Source organism: Ranitomeya imitator, chromosome 6 (assembly GCF_032444005.1).
Source record: "Ranitomeya imitator isolate aRanImi1 chromosome 6, aRanImi1.pri, whole genome shotgun sequence".
Classification (NCBI taxonomy): Eukaryota; Metazoa; Chordata; class Amphibia; order Anura; family Dendrobatidae; genus Ranitomeya; species Ranitomeya imitator.
In genome coordinates this window covers 293795216-293813345 of record NC_091287.1, presented here as the reverse complement: position 1 = coordinate 293813345, position 18130 = coordinate 293795216, and the positions used below count along the sequence as shown (strand labels likewise).

Sequence of the window (18130 nt, the reverse complement as noted above, 5' to 3'; positions counted from 1 at the left end):
TTAGATTTAAAGCGTCACTCCAGTGCTTAAAAAAAAGACAAAATGCTGAAGTGGTGCTTTAAGTGGCAAGCGCCTATTATGAATTTGCCACCTCTTATTCCTGCACGCCCCTTGTTCAGACTGATGTATGAAACACCAGTCTTAATGAACCAGGATCAATAGCTTTTAAGCTTAAAAATTGTATTCACTTTTCTCATGTTTAGACCTACACACAGCCTTATTAAGGAAAACACCATTTTTGCATTGTTTTTCTGGGCGTTACTTGCCAAGTTGTTTTTCGGCAAAACAAACAAAAAAAAAAAAGCTGATGCCAGTTGTTAGCTAGTAATCATTAGTGAATTCTAAAACACATTTTGTGTATATATATCAATCAAAAAAATAAAGGGAGCAATAAAATCACACATCCTAGATATCACTGAATGAAATATTGCAGTTGTAAATCTTTATTCATTACATAGTGGAATGTGTTGAGAACAATAAAACCTAAAAATGATCAACGAAAATCACAACTAATAGGTCTAGTGGTTGGAATGATGCTCAAAATCAAAGTGGAAAATGAAGTTACAGGCGGATCCAAGTTCAGTGGAAATGCCTCAAGACAAGGAAATGATGCTCAGTAGTGTGTGTGGCCTCCACGTGCCTATATGACCTCCCTACAACGCCTGAGCATGCTCCTGATGAGGGGGCGGATGGTCTCCTGAGTGATCTCCTCCCAGATCTTGACTAAAGCATCCGCCAACTCCTGGAGTCTGTGGTGCAACGTGACGTTGGTGGAAGGTGCGAGACATGATGACCCAGATGTGTTCAATCGGATTCAGGTCTGGGGAATGGGCAGGTCAGTCCATAGCTTCAATGCCTTCATCTTGCAGGAACTGCTGACACACTGCAGCCACATAATGTCTGGCATTGTCCTGCATTAAGAGGAACCCAGGGCCAATCACACCAGCATATTGTCTCACAAGGGGTCTGAGGATCTCATCTCGGTACCTAATGGCAGTCAGGCTACCTCTGGCGAGCACATGGAGGGCTGTGCGGCCCTCCAAAGAAATGCCACCCCACACCATTACTGACCCACTGCCAAACCGGTCATGCTGAAGGATGTTGCAGGCAGCAGATCGCTCTCCACAGCTTCTCCAGACTCCGTCACGTCTGTCACATGTGCTCAGTGTGAACCTACTTTCTTTCTTCTGTGAAGAGCACAGGGCGCCAGTGGCGAATTTGCCAATCCTGGTGATCTGCGGCAAATGCCAAGCGTCCTGCACGGTGTTGGGCTGTGAGCACAACCCCCATCTGTGAACGTCGGGCACACAGACCATCCTCATGGAGTCAGTTTCTAACTGTTTGTGCAGACACATGCACATTTGTGGCCTGCTGGAGGTCATTTTGCAGGGCTCTGGCAGTGCTCCTCCTGTTTCTCTTTGCACAAAGGCTGAGGTAGCGGTCCTGCTGCTGGGTTGTTGCCCTTCAACAGCTCCCTCCACGTCTCCTGGTCTACTTGCCTGTCTCCTGGTAGCGCCTCCAACCTCTGGACACTACGATGACAGACACAGCAAACCTTCCTGCCACAGCTCGCATTGATGTGCCATCCTGGATGAGCTGCACTACCAGAGCCACTTGTGTGGGTTGTAGAGTCCGTCTCATGCTACACAAATGTGAAAGCACAACCAACATTCAAAAGTGACCAAAACTTCAGCCAGAAAGCACTGGTACTGAGATGTGATTTGTGGTCCCCGCCTGCAGAACCACTCCTTTATTGAGTGTGTCTTGATATAGATATATATATATATATATATATATATATATATATATATACACACACACACACATATATATATATATATATATATATATATATATATATATATATATATATATATATATATATATATATATATATATATATACACACATATATATACATACATATATACACACACACATATATATAATAATAATAATAATAATATATTATAATATATACCATGGACTATAGCCCCCACCCTGGATCTGCCCCATCCACCTCCCCTATGCCATGGACTATAGCCCCCGCAATGGATCTGCCCCATCCACCTCCCCTATGCCATGGACTATAGCCCCCGCAATGGACCTGCCCCATCCACCTCCCCTATGCCATGGACTATAGCCCCCACAATGGACCTGCCCCATCCACCTCCCCTATGCCATGGACTATAGCCCCCACAATGGACCTGCCCCATCCACCTCCCCTATGCCATGGACTATAGCCCCCACCCTGGATCTGCCCCCATCCACCTCACCTACAGCTCCTACCCAACAACCCCACAGTCCCTATACCTATTGCCTTTATACACTTGCTTTGGCAAAACTGATGTGTATCTGGTCCTGCCAATAAAGCTTCTTTGAATCTTGAATCTATATATACATATATATTTCATATGCCACCACCCGGTGGTGGCATGTGGGGTAATAAGGGGTTAATGTCACCTTTCTATTGTCAATAAGACACCTATCCATTATTAATCCAATAGCATGAAAGGGTTAAAAATACAAACACACGTTAAGAATAAAGTCTTTTACTGAAACACACAGGTTTAACATCTTTACTGCACTCTCAATCCATGCGAAGCCCTCGTACTTCTGTAAAAAAAAAATCCAAAATAAAAAAGCAACAATATTCCATACCTGTCCGCTGTACTGTCAAGTCCCACACTGCAATCCATCTCAAGGGGTTACATAGTTTACAACCCGTAGCGGTGCTAATGCTGCCGGCCGGGCTGTAAACCACGGAGGAATGAATGAAAAGCTGCCTGCCCAGCTTCCCCGCCTGACCGGACATGAACTCTGTAGCGTGGGAAAGTTTCTGAACATTTTCCCATGCTGTCAAGTTCACCTCAGGTCAGGCTGTGAGTCTGCGCATGCTCAGTGACATCAGCGGTAGACATTTATTTTATCTATTCTATTCTACCCTGTCAGTAGGCTTTTCTAAAGGACACCGGCTTTTCTAAAGGACACCCGTGCGTATTTCTCGCAAGTCACACTGATGGTCCGTGTGGTGTGCAAGTTTTTCTCGCACCCATAGACTTTCATTGGCAAGTCTCGGCTGATATACGGTGCAAATCGCAGCATGCTGCTATTTCCCTCGCACGTATAATACGTCCGAGAAAACAATGGATGATAGCAGGTGCCCCATAGATTAACATTGGTCCGAGTGCTAAGCGATTTTTTAATGCATAGTACTCGTCCCAATTACGTTCTAGTGTGACTCCGGTCTAAAAGCCAAACTCAAAATCTCAATTTACAGACACTGTGTTTTGGTTTACTGTCCCTTGTCAATGTGTGAGATCTGGTTCGGCTGGGTGAGAGGCTTCTGACTGGGAGCCAAGGGTATGTTTCTCCTTGCAGAGAGTGACATGTCAAGCCTGACATGCCAAGGTGAGGTGAACCTTTTACCATTGCTACTTCCTATAGGTGGCACTGGAGTTCTAGTCCTCTTCCTCTCTGAAGAGACAATTTGCATATTTCCCAGAGGAGTCTCCTCACCTTGGGATGTCAGGATTGGCGTGTCACTCTTCGCAATGAGAAGCATTACCCATTGGATCCTGCATTGGGGAAAAAAAGCTGACCAACTCCCACCTTTAAAAGAAAAAAAAACAAAAAAAAACACAAACACGCACATTGGAAGTATGCGTCTTAAAAAAAAAAAAAAAAAAGTGGCACCTAAAAATGCTTGAAAAAAATAAAATAAAGTGTTATGACAGTAGCCTACAGGAAAGAAAGTTTCCAGCTAACAAGAAAAAATAAAAAAGTAAATTATTTTTTTTATAATGTCCCTTGTAATTATTTTCTCATATCCCTTCCCTAAAACTGTAAATCCATAATGCATTTCATTTCCATCCATTATTAGGACTACATTATAAAACTGAAAAGGTGGAAATTATATATCGCTCCAGGAAGAAGGTGGCTCTAGTTTTTTGGGGGGACATTGGAACGCTATAAACCAGATCTGAATGAAAGGTTTACTTTCTTTTTACATCTTGGACTGGAAAATTAGAAAAATATACAAATTGTGCTCTACAGCTACGTAGACGTTCTAACGGTCTAACCAAATTATGGCGGAGATAGTCTGCTCTTTTATGGACTTGATTTGGTTTTCATTTTCAGTATTAACAGATGAAGAGCACTTGCCAAGGCTGCCCAATCCTGAATGTATGCAATCCTAAAAGTTGGATTTTGTCACAATGACCACTTGTCATTAACATGGAGTATACCGGTTGTCGCATGGACATACCATTATTGAAAACCCTAATCCTGTGCCTTTTAAAGCTTGGATGATGTTTGTCTCTTGGTTTATTCAACTCTAATTTGTGTTGCAAAAATTAATGTCATGCCAAAAAAAATACACATTTTGGCTACTGTTCAAAGTTCTAATTTTTACTTCTTGGAAGGAAATAACCCTTAAACGTGTTGCCCAAGAAGCGTAAAAAGTGCTCACCAGGGCACACAAAGAAGTAAGCATAGTTTATTTTGCTATTTTAGAAAATTTGATGCAGTTTTTACATTTTTTTAGGTTATATAAAACACATTAAAATAAAATTACGGCAAGAAGTCATCTACAAGGGACCAGGTAAGAAATAGTATCGATATAAGTGACAATCCTCTCAATAACAGAGATACAACAGATGTTTTCTAGCACATATTGCACTAGATCGATCAAAAAAAATGCTCATGGGTTCCACTGGAGATAAATCATTTCTACTAAATTTAGGAATACCCACCAAGGTGTTAGGGTATATGATCTTACCTGTCTTTCATTAGTTGATAAAGATTTTCTTTCATATATTCAAACACAAAATACAGCTGGTCATTCTCTCTGATCACCTCCTTTAGCTTGATCACATTAGCATGATTAAGTTTCTTCAACGACTGGAGAAAATAAAACAGAAACATGCTGCTGTGTTAAAAATATATTAATCCAATTGGTAAGTGACATAGTAAGAAAAAAAAATCGTAACAACAGAATTACTGTTTTTTTGGTCGCTGCAACATAGCAAAAAACTTAAAGGGAACCTGTCACCCCCAAAATCGAAGATGAGCTAAGCCCACCGTCATCAGGGGCTTATCTACAGCATTCTGGAATGCCGTAGATAAGCCCCCGATGTATCCTGAAAGATGAGAAAAAGAGGTTAGATTATACTCACCCAGGGGCGTTCCCGCTGCGGTCCGGTCCAATGGGTGTTGCGGCCCGATCCGGGGGCTCCCATCTTCATAGGATGACGTCCTCTTCTTGTCTTCACGCTGCGGCTCCGGCGCAGGTGTACTTTGTCTGCCCTGTTGAGGGCAGAGCAAAGTACTGCAGTGCGCAGGTGCCGGGAAAGGTCAGAGAGGCCCTCAACAGGGCAGACAAAGTACGCCTGCGCCGGAGCCGCAGCGTGAAGACAAGAAGAGGACGTCATCGTAAGAATATGGGAGGCCCCGGACCGGACAGCGACACCCATCGGATCGGACCGCACCCCAGGTGAGTATAATCTAACCTCTTTTTCTCATCTTTCAGGATACATAGGGGGCTGATCTACAGCATTACAGAATGCTGTAGATAAGCCCCTGATGCTGGTGGGCTTAGCTCAACTTCGATTTTGGGGGGGTGACAGGTTCCCATTAAGAAGTGATCAAATCATTGTAGCTCATCCCCCCCCATCCCCCAAGATCTTATATAATCTTTATAGAGTGTAATGGTTAAGTGCACAGCCTACAACATGGGAGACTGGGGTTCGAATCCCGGCTCTGCCCTGTAGGAAACAATATACCAGTAGTGGTCCTGGGGCAAGACTGCTTACCTCAATAAACATAGGAATATGTCGCCTGTATTAACAAGGTCCACGTCAGGTGTCGAGGAACCAGGACAATCTGATGATAAATGTGCTACTGGAACAAACCATACGTGGACAAGGCAAGATAATCTGAATCTGATGAAATGCCACTATAACAGCAGACCAAATGAGAGAGGATATATGAAGCATATGAGGAAATTCTGGATGGATACAAAGACCTGCATGTCCACCGACTGAGAAACTACTAGTCACCCAACATTTCAATGTCCCATTGCGGCTTTAGGTCTCCTAATCTCGGCATTCTAAACATGTCACTCTCCGCAAGGATCACGGTCAGACGCCTCTCACATTTTGCACTGACAAGGGGCAGTACCCAGAAACACAGTGTCTGCAAATTGAGATTCTGATTTGGCTTTTATCCTAAGTCATGTGACAAGGCTCGTTAACCTAGCCAAATCAGAACACCTAGCCAAATCAGTTCTCATGCTTCGTACTGACGAGGGCCAACAGCCCGAAACACCGTGTCTGCGAATTGAGATATTGATTTGGCTTTTATCCTAAGTCATATTGCACGACTCGTTAAAGGGTTGATTGTGACTTGTAGGATCGCTACTTCCAACAGGTGGCGCTATAGAGTTTAAGTCCTCTTTTTCTCTGAAGAGGCAATTTGCATATATGGCTCGTTAAAGGGTCGACATTGAAGATTGAGGAGAACTTCAATCCAATATTGCAGCCAGCATGCAGCCAGCGGGTAAGGAAAGGGTGAATCAAAAACCCAAAAACCCCGCCTCCATGGCTGAAGATTGTTCCCTCCAAATCCAGGTGACCGTGTCCCTTTAATATACAGTAGGTGGCACTAGAGTTCTAATCCTCTTCCTCTCTGAAGAGACAATTTGCATATTTCCCAGAGGAGCATTGCAGCTTTAAGTCTCCTCATCTCAGCATGCTTAAAGGGAACCTGTCACCCCGTTTTTTGAGATTGAGCTATAAATACTGTTAAATAGGGGCTGCGCTGTGTGTTACTATAGTGTATGTAGTGTACCCTGATTCCCCATGTATGCTGAGAAATACATTACCAAAGTCGCCGTTTTCGCCTGTCAATCAGGCTGGTCTGGTCAGGTGGGCGTGTTCACAGCGCTCTTTTCTTCCCCAGCTTTCCGTTGGTGGCGTAGTGGTGTGCGCATGTCCAGAGTTCCGACTTCCCTGCGCCCACGTGAAGACACAGCGCGCGATCTGCGCTGTAATCCCTTGCATCGGTGGGGGCGGCCATCTTCCTGTGGCCGCGCGTGCGCAGATGGAGTGCTCTGCTGCACGGGGCTTCAGGAAAATGGCCGCGGGCAGCCGCGCGTGCGCATTAGAGATCGCGGCGGCCATTTTCCCAAAGCCGAGATGCAAACTCGGCTTTGGGAAAATGGCCGCCGCGATCTCTAATGCGCACGCGCGGCTGCCCGCGGCCATTTTCCTGAAGCCCCGTGCAGCAGAGTACTCCATCTGCGCACGCGCGGCCACAGGAAGATGGCCGCCCCCACCGATGCAAGGGATTACAGCGCAGATCGCGCGCTGTGTCTTCACGTGGGCGCAGGGAAGTCGGAACTCTGGACATGCGCACACCACTACGCCACCAACGGAAAGCTGGGGAAGAAAAGAGCGCTGTGAACACGCCCACCTGACCAGACCAGCCTGATTGACAGGCGAAAACGGCGACTTTGGTAATGTATTTCTCAGCATACATGGGGAATCAGGGTACACTACATACACTATAGTAACGCACAGCGCAGGCCCTATTTAACAGTATTTATAGCTCAATCTCAAAAAACGGGGTGACAGGTTCCCTTTAACATGTCACTCTCCGCAAGGAGAAACATTACTACTTGGATCAATGTCATAAAGAGAAATCTATTATCACAACTTGAGATGGATCAACTGCACTGCAGATCCACCCCACATGAAGACCTGGAAGAACAACGTGTGCAACCCCTGAAAATCCTGATCCAATCCTGCAATTAGAGAATACTGCAGCTGATCTGAAAAAGAAGATCTTTAAACAAAATACCAGATTAACAAGGCTCCGCAAAGAAACACCACCAGACAGTATACCAATAGAGCACTTACATCAATACCTACCACCACCATTACGCAAACTAATAAACTGATCTATGCTACTGCCTCAGTAATCATGGAAATACTTGGCTATACAACCAGCAAGAACAACAGAAGTATGTGCCCCTCTTGGAAAAGAAAACTGGAGACAAAGATCAAGGTGACACGAAGGGAAGTCAGACAAATAAATACAGAAGGGTGTAAAGATCAAGAATAAGACCAAGCTGTACCCCAACTGAACCCCTAGAGACTGCTAAACAAAGGCTCACAGCACTCGCTGCAAGACTAGGGAGATACACTAAAGAAGCTAAGGCGAAGAAGATAAATGCCCTGTTCTCCGAAGAACCATCCAAGGTGTACTCTCAACTACAAAATAGCAACACAAAGACAGCAACTCCACCAATAGCAGACACTGAACTGAATAATACTGGAGGGATATATTGGAGAAGGAAAAAACACACAACACCAGTGCAATGTGGCTGCAAGATCTGAGAATGAAACACAGCAACCACCTAGAGCAAGAACCAGTCACCATTACAGAAGCAGACATCCAACAGCGGGTCAAGAAGAGTCCTGACATGATCCACACTTACTGGCTAAAGAAATTAAGAGTGGTATATGGCCACCATCAGTTTGGCTAACACAAAGAAGAACAGTGCGGCTCATGAAGAATCCTTACAAAGGAACATTTCTATCCAACTACCGCCGGGCCTCTCTAACCTTTCCCGGTGCCTGCGCACTGCAGTACTTTGCTCTGCCGTCAACAGGGCAGACAAAGTACGCCTGCGCAGGAGCCGCAGCGTGAAGACAAGAAGAGGACATCATCGCATGAAGATGGGAGGCCCGGACCGGACCTGCGACACCCATCGGACCCAAACAGTACTGGGACCGCCCCTGGGTGAGTATAATCTAACCTGTTTTTCTTATCTTTCAGGTTACATCGGGGGTTTATCTACAGCATTACAGAATGCTGTAGATAAGTCTCTGATGCCGGTGGCCTTAGCTCATACTCGAATTTTGGGGTGACAGACTCCCTTCAAGTGCCATGGCAAGACAAGCCGCTGCATGGGATGTACCATTGGATAATGGAGGTGGTTGACATGGAGAAATCCTACCAATGGCTGGAGAAAGCTGGACTCTGAGACAGCACAGAGGCACTAATCATAGCGGCACAAGAGCAAGCCCTAAAGGTACCGTCACACTGAGCAACTTTAGAACGATAACGATAGCGATCCGTGACGTTGCAGCGTCCTGGATAGCGATATTGTTGTGTTTGACACGCAGCAGTGATCTGGATCCTGCTGTAACATCGCTGGTCGGAGCTGAAAGTCTGGAACTTTATTTCGTCGCTGGATCACCCGCTGACATCGTTGAATCGGCGTGTGTGACGCCGATCCTGCGATGTGTTCACTTGTAACCAGGGTAAACATCGGGTTACTAAGCGCAGGGCCGCGCTTAGTAACCCGATATTTACCCTGGTTACCATTGTAAATGTAAAAAAAAAAACCACTACATACTTACATTCCGGTGTCTGTCGCGTCCCCCGGCGTCAGCTTCCATGCACTGTGTCAGCGCCGGCCGTAAAGCAGAGCACAGCGGTGATGTCACCGCTCTGCTTTACGGCCGGCGCTTACACAGTGCAGGGAAGGACTCTGAGACAGCACAGAGGCACTAATCAAAGCGGCACAAGAGCAAGCCCTAAGTACCAGATCCAAAGAAGCAAGAATCTACCACACAAGACAAGACTCAAGGTGAAGACTATGCAAAGAAACCTCAGAAACAGTCCAACACATAGTGGCAGGATACAAACTGCAAGCAGGAACAGCATATACTGAACACCACAACCAAGTAGCGGGGATTGTATACAGGAACATCTGCACAGCATATGAGCTAAGTTCCCTTAAGTCCAGGTGGTAGACCTCAGAGAAAATGGTGGAAAATGAAAGGGCTAAAATCTTGTGGGACTTCAAGATCCAGACGGATATACAGGTGTTGGCTAACCAACCAGACATTGTGATAGTAGACAAGGATCAGAAGACAGCAATGATAACAGATGTGGCAGTGCCAAGTGACAGCAACATCAGAAAGAAGGAATATGAGAAGCTGGAGAAATACCAGGGCCTCAAAGGAGAACTGAGAAGATGTGGAAGGTGAAGGCAACAGTGATTCCAGTGGTGATAAGGGTCACTGCTCCATATGCTCCTAAGTTGAAAAAATGGCTACAACAGACCCCAGAAGCAACATCTGAGCTCTATGTCCAGAAAAGCGCAATGCTTGGAAAAAGTAAGATCCTGCGCAGAACCCTCATACACCCAGGACCTGAGAATGTGAAAGTCCAAAAAAGACCACCCCCGATGGTCTTCTCACCCCAATTGGGGGGTGAGAAGGAAGAGATATAATATACTGTATATCTAATATATAATTGCCTAGAATACTACTTCCTGCAATTTGTGCCAACTTCCTGTCCGGAGCTAATGTCCGGAGCTAATGTCCGGAGCTAATGTCCGGAGATAAGTGACGTCAACAGTGTCCAGTGTCTGATTGGTTGCCGCCTGCTGCGAGCGACCAATCAGAAACGTGCCGTACTGTGACACACTCCGCCCGCCATTTTGGTGTGATTTTTGAATTTTTACCTCACAGCAAGTTTCTACTGCGTGGAGGCGGGCCCAGTGACGTTGCTCTTCAAGCTCCTGCCGAATTTCGTCAAAAAAATGATAATACCATTTACCAAAACTATATATATTTAGTTGTGAAGTGGTTCAGTGACATTTTCACACCAATTTTGAACTTTTGTTTGGTGTTTTCTCCATATACTGCCTATTATTCACTGACTGTTATACTGAGAGACTGCCGTTTATTAACCTCTTCTTTGCCACATTGGGTATATTGCTCTATTATTTGCCACATAAGGACATTGTCCATTATTGCCCAGCAATTTCTTAAATAACAAGAATTGTCAAGAGCTGGTGAGTGCAGCCATTTTTTGTTCTTTCTTACTATTATTTATTAATTGTATTATTCTTACATTTGAATAAATAAAGTATATATGGATTCTAGACTCCCGATTCTTTAGAATCGGGCTGCCATCTAGTAACTATATAATTGTCTAAGGGTCACTTCCGTCTGTCCTTCTCTCTTTCTTTCTTTCTGTCACGGTTATTAATTCGCTGATTGGTCGCGGCAGCTGCCTGTCATGGATGCCGCGACCAATCAGCGACGGCCACAGTCCGGAAGAAAATGGCCGCTCCTTCCTCCCCGCAGTCAGTGCCTGGCGTCCGCATAGTCCCCTCCGGTCAGCGCTCACACAGGGTTAATGGCAGCGTTGACCGCGGTGTAATGCACTCGGTTAACGCTGCTATTAACCCTGTGTGACCAACTTTTTACTATTCATGCTGCCTATGCAGCATGAATAGTAAAAATATCTAATGTTAAAAATAATTATAAAAAATAGTTACATACTCACCCTTCGGTGGCCCCCCGGATCAGGAACCGGCCTTTCCCGCTCCGCGCGACTCCCCGTTGACCGCTGCATGCATTACGGTCTCGCGAGATGACGACGTACGGTCTCGCGAGACCGCTACGTCATCATCTCGCGAGACCGCAATGCAATCTTCAGACCGGAGCGCGCGACAAGCATCCGGAACCGGCCGCTTCAATCCAGTGGCTCCAGGAGGTGAGTATGTAACTATTTTTTATTTTAATTTTTTTTTTTCACTTTTTTAACAGGGATATGGTGCATACTACGTGACTGGCCAATATACTACGTGACTGTGCTGTATACTACGTGACTGGGCAGTATACTACGTGGCTCTGTGCTGTATACTACGTGACTGGGCAATATACTATGTGGCCATGTGCTGTATACTACATGGCTCTGTGCTGTATACTACGTGGCTCTGTGCTGTATACTACGTGGCTCTGTGCTGTATACTACGTGGCTGGGCAATATACTATGTGGCCATGTGCTGTATACTACGTGACTCTGTGCTGTATACTACGTGGCTGGGCCATATACTATGTGGCTGGCCAATATACTATGTGACTGGGCAAGCTGGGCAATATACTACGTAGCTGGGTAACATACTATGTGACTGGGCAATATACTACATGAACTACGTGGCTGGGCAATATACTACGTGGCTGGGCAATATACTATGTGACTGGACAATATACTACATGGCTGGGCAATATACTATGTGACTGGACAATATACGATGTGGCTAGGCAATATACTACGTGACTGAGCAATATACTACGCGGCTGGGCAATATAGTATGTGAACTACGTGGCTGGGCAATATACTACGTGGCTGGGCAATATACTACGTGGCCATACATATTCTAGAATACCCGATGCGTTAGAATCGGGCCACCATCTAGTATGTATATATATATATATATATATATATATATATATATATATATATATATATATATATATATATACACACACACACACATATATATATAAAAATCAAGGGCAAAAAAACTCACAAGCCTGTGTTTTTTTAGATGATTGTGACAGAAGAATTTTGCATATCTTATTCTATTATTTTACTAAATTTTTTGTTTAACCCTCTACTTGTATATATGTTTTAAGCAAAGTGTTTTCTGCATCTGATAAAAAATAATTGGTTTGACATAAAGTCAATTAAAATGGATATGGCTGTCAACAGCACATCAAGTCATGAACAACAGTTGTCTGTTTTTAAGAGATATATAATGTGGGGCTGCACTATTCAGTGTGGAATACCGCATTTTGAGGACTACGACATGCACATTTTAGCACAAAATACTCTTGCGTCTTATAGTCCGGAGGCAGATTCCTGTGATGGAGAAGACAGCAGACACCGAGTGACCTGATCACAGAAAGAAGTGATCTCTGTCCTCCTGTCCCTCACTGATATGTAATCGGTGCAGAGCAGTAGAGGAAACTACCAAAATCTGAATGGAAGCAGCAAGTCCTGAGCAGCTGAAGGACCTTCCATCCGACTAGGTCACGAACCTTTCAAGTCACGTGATCAGTCACATACATGGAAGAAAACTGCAATATGTGGTAATGTACAGTGTGTGTCCATAAATGTGCATGTAGCAGAGCAGTGTGCGTTTATAAATGTGCATGTAGCAGAGCAGTGTGTGTCCATAAATGTGCATGTAGCAGAGCAGTGTGCGTTTATAAATGTGCATGTAGCAGAGCCGTGTGTGTCCATAAATGTGCATGTAGCAGAGCAGTGTGTGTCCATAAATGTGCATGTAGCAGAGCAGTGTGTGTCCATAAATGTGCATGTAGCAGAGCAGTGTGCGTCTATAAATGTGCATGTAACAGAGCGGTGTGTCTGTGCGAATGTAGCAGAGCTGTGTGTGTGTGTGTAATTCACACTACAGAGAAAAACACTAATAATAGCTCTATTACCTCCATATTCAACCCTAGTGCCTTCAAATTAGCAAATTAGAGATAATAACCCCTCCACTTTACACCACCAGGGAAGTTTTGAACAATAGAAAATATGCTTTTCCTATTTTCTGCTGCCCAAACCTGGGGTGTGACTTATAGGCTGAAAAAATACAGTACTTGTATGTTATTGAGTTTAAAAAAAAATCCAGCTTAAAATGTATTTGTGAATTATATAGTTCTGGTGAATTTATGAAGTGTGTATACAGGCCCAAGTGGTATTTATAACTTTAGCATGCTACATTTTTATTTTTAGGAGGTGTGATCTTTTTGCCCAGGTCACGCTTTAAGCCACTAATAGCAATTTACTCATTAAAAAAGAACAGTGATATGAAATTGATGTTTGCATAAAGAACCTGACTTTATTATACAATGTATCGGGTTGTATACTTTCAGAAAATGTAAGGGAGTGGAGGTTTAATATGAATTTTTTTACTTTAGGGAATGTATTTGGACATTTGGAAAGTGTGAAAATTTTATTATTACTATACATTTATATAGCGCCATTTATTCCATGGGGCTTTACATGTGAAATGGGGCAAATATAGACAAGCACAATAACCATGAGCAATACAAGGCACACACAAGTACAGAAGGAGAGAGGACCCTGCCCGCGAGGGCTCACAGTCTAAAGGGGATGGGTGAGGATACACTAGGAGAGGGTAGAGCTCAGCAGACTAAGGATCACTGCAGGTTGTCGGCTTGTCAGAGGAAGAGGTGGGTCTTCAGGTTCTTTTTGAAGGTTTCCGTGGTAGGCGAGAGTCTGATGTGTTGGGGTAGAGCAGTGTTCCCCAACTCCAGTCCTCAAGAGCCACCAACAGGTCATGTTTTCAGGATTTCCTTAGTATGGCCCAGATGATGGAATTGTTGCCTGTCTAGGTGATGGAATTCTCACCGGGGCAATACTAAGGAAATCCTGAAAACATGACCTGTTGGTGGCTCTTGAGGACCGAACTTGGGGAACACTGGGGAAGAGAGTTCCAGAGTATGGGGAAAGCAGGGGAGAAGTCTTGTATGCGGTTGTGGGAAGAAGAGATAAGAGAGGAGTAGAGAAGGAGATCTTTAGAGGATCGAAGGATGCGTGTGAGTAAGTATCGGGAGAGAAGGTCACAGATGTATGGAGGGGGCAGGTTGTGGATGGCTTTGTATGTTATAGTAAGGGTTTTAAACTGGAGCATCTGGACAATAGGAAGCCAGTGAAGGGCTTGGCAGAGAGGAGAGGCTGGGGAATAACGGGGAGACAGGTGGATTAGTCGGGCAGCAGAGTATAGGATGGATTGGAGTGATGCCAGAGTGCTGGAGGGGCGTCCAGAGAGTAGGAGGTTGCAGTAATCGAGGCAGTAGATGATAATGGCGTGCACTAGCATTTTTGTGGTTTCATGGTAAAGGAATGCACGGATCCGGGAAATATTTTTGAGTTTGAGTAGGCAGATGGAGGCAAGGGCTTGGATATGAGGCTTGAAAGAGAGGGCAAAGTCGAGGATCACCCCGAGGCACCGAGCATGCGGGACTGGGGAAAGCCCTGGTATCTGTGGTGCAAAAGGTCACTGGGAACATAAGATGTTCAGGCAGTCGCTAACCCCAATTAACAATTTCTACAATGTTCCTTCAGCTTTCAGTAATATTACCTTAACTTCTTTTAAATTCATGCACTCATCCCAAGAATAGAACTTTCTTTTCATCCTGTAGCAAGGCAACAACAGGGAAACAATTTACTTTAGATTGCATTGTAGAGTATTATGTACAAACTAATGCCCCTACGATGGGCACACAAATAGGTCGTGATCACAAGTTATTTAGGCTTTAAGGAATTCCAAAGAATAATATTTTTGTGTTGGTTTCTTACATTAATTGTGTCCATTTATCACATAGCTATATAGGTGGAAAAAAAGATACAGGTCCATCTAGTTCGGGCTTACTTGATCAATTATACATTGTCGCATGATTAATCATAACCCAAAATGAAATGTATTGCAAAAAAAGAGCATCTAGACCTTTTACATACGCGGCTATAATATCGCCACTTCTACCTCTTGTAATACACAGTCTGTGTACTCTAACTCTAAAGAATCCTTCTCCGATGCTTTATCTATGCATTGAAGTATTTTTTTGCTCCAGACTTTCCCTTTAAACGCATTTTTCTCCAGCGTCTCAAGTAGCTATGAGAGAATAAATGTGAGTGGAATTGAATTCTATTCCAATTTTACAAAAACCCTTATTTGCCAAAATATTGTCAATACGTTACTGTGTGTGCAGTGAGCATGAGCGTGCATGCGCAGAATCCTTCGACAACGGAAACCCCCTGACCCAGAGTGAGAAGCCCGGGGATATCAGCACAAGATGATGCAGCAAGGACTGATCAGCTGACAATGAGGAGCAGAGGAGATGGAGAGGGGAGTATAAGGATTTCTTTCATCTTGCGGTTATCATGCTCCGAGGTCTGGAGAGACCCTAAAACATATTAAGGGACATTTCATTTGCGGAATAACTTCTCTGTGCACCGAATTCCCAGGGAAAGATGGCAAAAACAGGAAACTTCAAATATCTGCCTGATCCCATCATCTCTAGTCTCAATAGAAGCCGTGCTGTGCAGAGAAAATGCAGCAGAGTCCGCAGCCCATTCATTTTTAAGTTTGGAGGAGAACGGACCACGACAAAACAAGCAAGCGACAGTATATACTGCTATCGATAGGTATCAGTTACTACAGCTAAAATATATAATTATTTCTGTTAACGAGAAATATGATACACCGATCTGTTCACTTACTTTTTAATAGCCACAAGTTCCCCAGACTCATTGCTTTTCCCCATCAGCACACTCCCATATGTGCCATCTCCAAGTTGCTTGAATGTTGTATACCGGTTCATCTTCGCAACCTGCTGTTCGAAAAGCAGAATGAATGGTCTACAGAAAGTAGCAGCTGTGAGGAAGTGATAATGTATGACGACTTGTATGGATGTTCATGTGAATGGCTCATTTACTGATTATATGTGAATATGGGCAGCCCCCCGATGTCGCCATTCCTCTATAGGGAACCTACAAGGAAACAGGAAAACAAACACCCAGTAAACAAATGACGGATCGGATCTTCTCAAAGCATTCGACTCTTTAACCCCTGACAGAGCCAATTTGGTACTTAATGACTGAGCCAATTTTTGCAATTCTGACCACTGTCACTTTATGAGGTTATAACTCTGGAACGCTTCAACGGATCCCGCTGATTCTGAGATTGTTTTTTCGTGACATATTGTACTTCATGTTAGTGGTAACATTTCTTCGATATTACTTGCGATTATTTATGAAAAAAACGGAAATATGGCGAAAATTTTTAAAATTTTGCAATTTTCAAACTTTGTATTTTTATGCCCTTAAATCAGAGAGATATGTCATGAAAAATAGTTAATAAATAAAATTTCCCACATGTCTACTTTACATCAGCACAATTTTGGAAACAAAATTTTTTTTTGTTAGGGAGTTATAAGGGTTAAAAGTTGACCAGCAAGTTCTCATTTTTACAACACCATTTTTTTTTAGGGACCACATCACATTTGAAGTCATTTTGAGGGGTCTATATGATAGAAAATACCCAAGTGTGACACCATTCTAAAAACTACACCCCTCAAGGTTCTCAAAACCACATTCAAGAAGTTTATTAACCCTTTACGTGCTTCACAGGAACTGAAACAATGTGGAAGGAAAAAATGAACATTTAACTTTTTTTTGCAAACATCTTAATTCAGAACCATTTTTTTTATTTTCACAAGTGTAAAAACAGAAATGTAACCATACATTTTGTTATGCAATTTCTCCTGAATACGCCAATACCCCATATGTGGGGGTAAACCACTTTTTGGGCGCACCGCAGAACTTAGAAGTGAAGGAGCGCCGTTTGACTTTTTCAATGCAGAATTGGCTGGAATTGAGATCGGACGCCATGTCACGTTTAGAGAGCCCCTGATGTGCCTAAACAGTGGAAACTCCCCAAAAGTGACACCATTTTGGAAACTAGACCCCTTAAGGAACTTATCTAGATGTGTGGTGAGCACTTTGAACCCCCAAGTGCTTCACAGAAGTTTATAACGTAGAGCCGTGAAAATAAAAAATCGCTTTTGTTTATACAAAAATGATCTTTTCGCCCACAAATTCTTATTTTCACAAGGGTAACAGGAGAAATTAGACCACAAAAGTTGTTGTGCGATTTCTCCTGAATACGTCGATACCCCATATGTGAGGGTAAACCACTGTTTGGGCGCACCGCAGAGCTTGGAAGTGAAGGAGCGCCGTTTTACTTTTTCAATGTAGAATTGGCTGGAATTGAGATTGGACGCCATGTCGCGTTTGGAGAGCCTCTGATGTGCCTAAACAGTGGAAACCCCCCTCAAGTGACTCCATTTTGGAAACTAGACCCCTTAAGGAACATATCTAGATGTGTGGTGAGCACTTTGAACCCCCATGTGCTTCACAGAAGTTTATAATGTAGAGCCGTGAAAAAAAAAAAAAAAAAAAAAAAAAAAAAAAAAAAAAATCGCATTTTTTCTACAAAAATGATCTTTTTGCCCACAAATTTTTATTTTCACAAGGGTAACAGGAGAAATTAGACCACAAAAGTTGTTGTCCAATTTGTCCTGAGTATGCTGGTACCCCATATGTGGGGGTAAACCACTGTTTGGGCGCACGGCAGAGCTCGGAAGGGAAGGAGCGCCTTTTTGGAATGCAGACTTTGATAGAATGGTCTGTGGGCATTATGTTGCGATTGCAGAGCCCCTGATGT

The 18130-nt window shown here is 43.7% G+C and overlaps 1 protein-coding gene across 6 annotated transcripts in view; it reads right to left on the bottom strand.

Moving 5' to 3' along the window:
- MAK (male germ cell associated kinase) overlaps positions 1 to 18130 on the bottom strand; it is a 98735-nt gene that overhangs the window by 41082 nt on the left and 39523 nt on the right. For 2 of the 6 annotated variants that reach the window (XM_069730660.1, XM_069730663.1), the window contains exons 3-6: positions 16341 to 16395; positions 16126 to 16238; positions 14987 to 15041; positions 4781 to 4902 (exon numbers count right to left, since the gene is read on the bottom strand). In XM_069730660.1, the coding sequence (XP_069586761.1) occupies positions 4781 to 4902; positions 14987 to 15041; positions 16126 to 16226 (278 nt within the window). In that variant the 5' untranslated portion in view covers positions 16227 to 16238; positions 16341 to 16395. Of the gene's footprint in view, positions 1 to 4780; positions 4903 to 14986; positions 15042 to 16125; positions 16396 to 18130 lie in introns of all 6 variants that reach the window. The other 4 variants (XM_069730662.1, XM_069730664.1, XM_069730665.1 and 1 more) reach the window with 2 other exon arrangements.